At 44.1% G+C, this 7528-nt stretch overlaps 1 protein-coding gene across 1 annotated transcript in view; it reads right to left on the reverse strand.

Annotated features, from left to right (window-relative positions):
- TRMT12 (tRNA methyltransferase 12 homolog) overlaps positions 1 to 4263 on the reverse strand; it is a 51957-nt gene extending 47694 nt beyond the window's left edge. The window contains exon 1 of the mRNA XM_040405596.1: positions 3975 to 4263. Within this exon, the coding sequence (XP_040261530.1) occupies positions 3975 to 4048 (74 nt within the window). The 5' untranslated portion in view covers positions 4049 to 4263. The remainder of the gene's footprint in view (positions 1 to 3974) is intronic.
- Positions 4264 to 7528: the final 3265 nt, after the last annotated feature.

A 7528-nucleotide genomic window follows, 5' to 3' on the forward strand; every position in this document is an offset into this window, starting at 1 on the left:
CACAAATATAGAAGTGCTTTACACACACTGCCTGTCCCAAAAAAAAAAGTCGCTACCTGGATTTAACTAAGCAAACAGTTATGAGCCTCCTATTGGATGATTACTGCATGGGCGATTATCTTTCAGCTGGCAATAAGTTATTTAACCCCAACTGGTGCAAGGAGTTGCTTCTCATTTCTTAAACAACCATGTCGAAAGACACATCTCGTGGTCGTGGAAAAGATGTTAGTTTGTTTGAGAAGGGTCAAATCATTGGCATGCATCAAGCAGAGAAAACATCTAAGGCGATTGCAGAAACTACTAAAATTGGGTTAAGAACTGTCCAATGCATTATTAAAAACTGGAAGGATAGTGGGGACCCATCGTATTCGAGGAAGAAATGTGGCGGGAAAAAAATCCTGAATGATCGTGATCGGTGATCACTTAAACGTTTTGTGAAATCCAATCAAAGAAAAACAACAGTAGAACTCAGGGCTATGTTTAATAGTGAAAGTAAGAGCATTTCCACACGCACAATGAGAAGGGAACTCAAGGGATTGGGACTGAACAGCTGTGTAGCCGTAAGAAAAACACTAATCAGTGAGGCAAACCAGAAAAAAAAGGCTTCAATTTGCTAGGGAGCATAAAGATTGGACTCTGGAGCAATGGAAGAAGGTCAAGTGGTCTGAGTCCAGATGTACCATGTTCCACAGTGATGGGCGCATCAGGGTAAGAAGAGAGGCAGATGAAGTGATGCACCCATCATGCCTAGTGCCTACTGTACAAGCCTGTGGGGGCAGTGCTATGATCTGGGGTTGCTGCAGTTGGTCAGGTCTAGGTTCAGCAACAGAATGAGGTCAGCTGACTACCTGAACATACTGAATGACCAGGTTATTCCATCAATGGATCTGTTCTTCCCTGATGGCACGGGCATATTCCAAGATGACAATGCCAGGATTCATCGGGCTCAAATTGTGAAAGAGTGGTTCAGGGAGCATGAGACATCATTTTCACACATGGATTGGCCACCACAGAGTCCAGACCTTTGAGAATCTTTGGGATGTGCTGGAGAAGGCTTTGCACGGCAGTCAGACTCTACCATCATCAATGCAAGATCTTGGTGAAAAATTTATGCAACACTGGATGGAAATGAATCTTGAGACATTGCAGAAGCTTATCGAAACAATGCCACAGTGAATGCATGCCGTAATCAAGCTAAAGGCTTTTTTTTTTCATGGACAGGCAGTGTATTTGGAGGACTTGTTTCCCTTCTTGGAGGCCAGCAGTTAATCAAATGCAACTTCCAGGACACTGCTGTAAGCTCTTGTTAACCCCTTCCTCCTCTGCATACAAAATAGCCCATCGAATATAGCCTTGGAATCTTCTATGAGATACCTATGTTGGCGCTTAGAGGAGGAAGAGGGCAGGGAAGTTCAGCTACGATAACAGGTGCGGTTGAAATCCAGCAGGCTCTTCCAGTAGCCAGTTCCGGCATAGATGCTGGAAAGCAGCTGGATCACTGCCAGACCCCATTATAGTCAATGGGGATCCGGCAGAGAACTGCAGAATACAGCAACGTTGCACTGCTGCATATGTGAACATACCCTTACTGAGCATGTTAGTCCACCACTGAATGCAGAATAGGGTGGACAAGAAGGATAAACAGCAGGGGGCGCTACCAAAGAGGAAAATGTAATGTAAGTAATAAAAAAAAAGAAAAAAAACTTACAATAAATTAATTGCATGTATATTACAGTTATACTTAAGGTGTTGTCTCGCTTCAGCAAATTGGAGGAGACAACCCCTTTAACCCTTTCTGATGATGCAATTTTCAGTTTTTGCTTTTTCGTTTTTTCCCTCCCCGTCTTGCCAGAACCATAACTTCTTTATTTTTCAGTTCACATAGCCATATGAGGACTTGTTTTTTGCAGGAAAAGTTGTACTTTCTAATGCCACCATTTTATATTGCATAGGATGTAGTGGGGGGGAAATTCCAAATCGGATGGAAATGAAAAAATAATTTAAAAAAATTTAAAATTCTGCCACAGTTTTACATTTGTTTATTTTTTACAGCATTTACTATGACAAATTGACTTCTGCTCTTCATTCTCAAGGTCAGTACGAATCCAGGGATACCACATATGTATAGTTCTTCTTGCGTTTTGATACTGAAAAAAATAGTTACAATTTTTGTCGCCATTTAATTTCAAGTAGGAGGAGAAGAAACCAAAAAACTGCGAATCGGCCATTTTGACACTTTTTTGTTTCCCCTTTTTCCACATGGGATAAATATTTTTAGATTTTGCTAGTACAGACGTTTTCTCATGCGCAATACCTATGATTTGGATTTTATTTTTTCATTTTGGGGGAAAGGAGGTGATTTGAATTTTAATATTTTTCCCCATATGGAACTATAACAAACAATCATTGGATTGCTATTCTCATAGACCCCAATGCATTAGCAGTAGAGTCTATGAGAAATTGACTTTGTTTCTATGGGGCCCTGCAACTACTATACAGGAGCCTCCTGTCATTCTGAATAACAGGGGCTGCCGCATACACACTCCGGCTTTTCCGATTGCCACACATGGGTGCCAGAGCATACCCAAAAGCGCGTGCTTCCGGGATTTTCACACGCTCAGATGCCATGTCTGCCGTTCATGGTCAATAGCCGCGGGTGCCTGCTGAATGAAACAGCAGGCACCTGGTTGCTATGGCGCCCACTCTGGTCACTTTTTTGTAATTTAGCGCATTTGATGGTTTAACGGTTGTAACTTTTATTTGTAGGACTATGAAATAATTTTTGCTGAATTTTTACATAACACATACAGCCTCTTAAATATATTTTTTAGCTTTATTGGAGAAAACTATAATTTTCTTCAATCTTTTTTTTTTTAACTATAGCTTCTTATTCTTTAAAGGGCATCTGTCAGCAGACTTGTACCTATGACACCGGCTGACCTGTTCCATGTGCGCTTGGCAGCTGAAGACATCTGTGTTGGTCCCATGTTCATATGTGTCTGCATTGCTGAGAAATATGGTTTTAATATATGTAAATGAGTCTCAAGGAGCAACAGGGGCGTTCCCATTACACCTAGAGGCTCTGCTCTCTTTGCAACTGCCGCGCCTTCTCCACTGTGATTGACAGGGCCAGGCAGTGAAAATGTCATCATGCCTGGCCCTGTCAATCACAGTGGAGAAGGCGCGGCAGTTGCAAAGAGAGCAGAGCCTCTAGGTGTAACGGGAACGCCCCCGTCTACTCTTCAGATTGCACCGTACGGCCCTGCACTCAGAAATACAGCGATCGGCTGTCTCTGTCCAGCAACCTCGCAAACTGTGGCCAGATGTGGATCAAAAACAGAGATCAGGAGCAAATCTTTCCATTATATCTGATCTCTGTGTCGTCTCCACCACTGCTTTTGGCTCAAGGTGACTGAGAAAAAAAACCTCCTTTGACCGACTGGAAATTTGGATACAAGCATCCAATCCTTTATTAAAAAGAGCCGAGGTAACAAGGTGCAAGGCAGGGACAGGCTCCACTGATGCTCCAGGGGTAGATTCACTGAGTCTAGGAAGAGGCTTCGAGGCAGATTCTCCTGCAGGTTTTGCAGCCAAAGACAGAAGTGGATCCAGGAGGATCCACTTGAAATCCATTTCTGGCCCCTTCCCAAGGCTCAACTTAGCAGGCGATTGTCAGGAAGGAAGCGCGCCATTGCTCGTCCGCGTACACAATCATTATTTGCCGGTAGCAGAGGCGGTTTAGACCGCTCGATCTGCTTACATGATGACTCCGGCACATCATCACTAAGGAGCATTCACAATCTGCCTGAACATCAGGCTGCACAGAGCACACAAGTGGTTAATACGCCACAGATCTGCCATTGTACAATACCAGCAAAGTGAATGACTCTCCTCCACAGAAAGAATCTGCAGAGTAAACTGGGAGTTAACCATGTGGACTACTGCCCCCAATATTCTACAGCACTGTCCAGTACCTGTAAGCCTGTGCAAAAGCGGATTCTGTGAGAAGCGCAGGAACCTGACACACAGGAGACCCCAGGGACTCCATGACTGTCCGGCAATACTACAGCTCTTTACAGGTGCCGGGTTATTGCACGCCGCCAATCCACAAGGCTCACACAAGCCCAGTCTCTGGCGGCTAGTCACTCCTGACAAGTAGAAGCCATGTGACTTTAGCCTGTCACGTGACCTTGTGACATCACAAAGTCCTTAGGGCGCATGGAGCGTACTCGCAACCTTGGTAGATCAGATGTCGTGGGGAGCCTCTAACATCGTGCCCATGTGACCGGACTTTCCTGCGGGAGGAGCCATGCTAGGAAGTTTTTCTGGGTAGTTTGATTGGTTGAGGCTTGTGTCTAACCTCAATGCGCCGTAAGGGCGTCGTGATGTCACGTGATCACGTGATCTGCTGAAGTCTCATGGGTTTGGTGCAGCAGCCGAGTAATGTCTATGTTCCATGCGCTGTGCTAATAAAGATTAGTAATGTAATGTGGCAACTTTGGAAGTTGGAACACTTCCTGATATTGTTTTCTCATGACACATTGTACTTCACGACAGTCATAAATGTGAATCAATATTTCAACTTTATTTATGAAAAGGTAAATGTATCAAAAATTCGCAAAACTCTGCTTTTAAAACAGAATGGGATACCTCATAAAATATTTATTAACATTCCCCATATGTCTACTTTATGTTGGCATCATTTTGTAGTTAGAAGGCTTAGAAGCAAATCATAACATTTTTAAGAAAATTTCCAAAAGCCACTATTTAAGGACCAGTTCAGTTATGAAGTCACTTTGTGACCCCATTGTAGAAACGACACCCCTCAAGTTATTAAAAACTGATTTTATAAACTTTGTTAACCCTTTAGGTGTTCCACAACAATTAAAGGAAAAAAGAGATGACATTTTTAAATTTCACTTTTTTGGCAGATTTTCCATTTTAATCAATTTTTTTTCTGTAACACATCAAGGGTTAACAGCCAAATAAAGCTCAATATCAATCGAGAAATACCCCACATGTGGTGGTAAACTTCTGTAAGGGCACACGGCAGGGCGCAGAATAAAAGGAGCGCTGTATGGTTTTTGAAATTGGATTGGTATTACTTTGGGGCACATATGATTTTTAATCACACTATATTATGTGTTTTGTGATGTAAGGTGACAAAAAAGGGCTTTTTTGGCACTGTTTTTATTTTATTTTTTATGGTGTTCACCTAAAGGGTTAGGTCATCTGCTATTTTTATAGAGCTGGATGTTACGGACGCGACAATATCAAATATACTTTTTTTGTTTATTTCAGTTTTACATAATAAAGCATTTTTGAAAAGAAATTATGTTTTTGGGTCTCCATTTTCTGAACACCGTATTTTTTTTATTTTTCTGCCGATCATCTTGTGCAGGAGCTCTTTTTTTGCAGGAAGAGTGTTGATGTTTTTATTGGCACCATTTTTGGGTACATATGATTTTTTGATCATTCATTATTACACTTTTGGGGCAAGGTGACCAAAAAATTTGTTGTTTTGGCACAGTTTTTTATTTATTTTTAAAAGTTTTCACCTGTTGGGGTAGGTCATGTGATATATTTATAGAGCAGGTCGTTGCGGATGTGGCAATACCTAATATGTCAACTTTTTTTTATTTTTTTAAGTTTTACACTTTATTTCTGTCCCACTCTGGGATTTCAACTTTTGGGGGTCTGATCCCCTCTGCAATGCATTCCAATACATCTGTATTGGAATGCATTGCCTGTTAGTGTATTACACTGAGTAATACACTAACAAGTTGCCTAGGAAACCGAGCCTGGGCTGGATCTCTTCAGCTTCTGTAGAAGGCAGGTCCCGATGCCTTGCAAGGCATTGGGCAGACTCTGCAAGGCATTGAGCTGCCTTATTACCTATTGGGTCCCCGTTACTGCAGAGCGGGGACCCAATGGGATTACTCACTGACCGCAAACACCTTCTATGCCGTGGCCAGCGCTGACAGCGGCATAGAAGGGGTTAATCCGCCAGCATTGGATTTTACAGCGATGCCGGTGGATACAGCAGGGGCCCAGCTATCAGTGACTCCCGGGCCCCTGCAGTGATCAGGAGGGCACCGCTCCAGTGCCAATCACCATGACATAATAGTACGGCAAATTGCGGCAAGACACCTGCTGCTATGACGTACTATTACATCATGTGCCAGGAAGGGGTTAAGGTGAAGCTCATGGACACTTTGAAATTTAGCTTTGGATGTCAAGTGATCCTAAGATACTACTGTTTAGTTGAATGGAATGGGCAAATGAGGCCCTCCCTCTGGTGTCAGTAAATGCAGTGAGTTAAAAGAGGTCTTCCCCTCTTCTCTCCATGTGTCCATAATACTATAACACAGGAAAGGCCCTGGCCTGGATCAACCGACTCTGGGAGAGGAGTGACCCAGTGTCACTACCAGAGCTTTGGGACGTTCTCACAGCTCTGTTTCTCCACCCCTGTGATGATGTCACTACTAGAGCTGGGAGGAGTTTTCTGTTTCCTTCCTCCCAGCTGTTTCTCCTGCGTTTGATTTCCCTGCCTTTATATTCCCCCTCCTCCTATTGTAGGTGTGGATTATATTTCTCATTTGGGTTGTAGCTCTTGCTTGAGTATCTTCCCTTGTATGCTATCCTTTCACTGGACCTGTGTTCTGCTGCAGCAAGTACTCCGGATATTGCCAGCCTGTCTTTGGATCCGTCTTCACTGCGGCTGCAGCCCCTTTAGCTAAGTGTGCAGACATTGCTGTGTATCTGTGTGTTTTCTGACTGGATCCGAGGCAACCACGGTTCCCTCCATATACTGAGCAGGGCACTGCTGGCCGTGCCCCTTCCACTATTGTAGGGGTTACAGTGGTCATCAGTCTTAGGTACGCGGGCATGCCTCCTTCCACCATTTGGATCCGGGCATGGGCTTAGCAGCATAGGGAGAGCTTTTGAGGGTCTGACAGGGGTCACCCTTTATCCTCCCTAGTTTGGGTCCGGTCAGTAGCTCTATTTTCTGTGCATGCTCTTGTTGCTCACATACAGCCGTGACATTATAATCCACCAAAACCGTATTTTTTGACATGGATCCGCTTTCTGGCCTGGTTGACCGCATGCAGGGTCTTTCTTTGGAGGTAGCGGATCTCCGTCAATCTATGACTCAGCTTCAAGCATTGGGCTCTGCTCCGGCCCATGGAGTCTGTTGCGAGCCAAAGGTCTCACTTCCGGAAACGTTCTCCGGGGGCAGTGAGAGTTTTGTTCGCTTCAGAGAGGCATGCAAACTCCATTTTTGCTTGTGTCCACATTCCTCTGGTAATCAGGAGCAGAGGGTGAGGATTGTCATCTCCCTGCTCAGGGGTAATGCTCAGACTTGGGCTTTTTCGCTGCCATCAGGGGATCCCTCCCTTCGATCCGTGGAAGGATTTTTTGTGGCCCTGGGGCAGATATATGATGACCCGGATCGTGTTGCTCTGGCCGAATCTAACTTACGTTTTTTATGCCAGAGCAAACTGTCTGCGGAGCTTTATTGTTCTGA

This window comes from Bufo bufo, chromosome 8 (genome assembly GCF_905171765.1).
Source record: "Bufo bufo chromosome 8, aBufBuf1.1, whole genome shotgun sequence".
Classification (NCBI taxonomy): domain Eukaryota; kingdom Metazoa; phylum Chordata; class Amphibia; order Anura; family Bufonidae; genus Bufo; species Bufo bufo.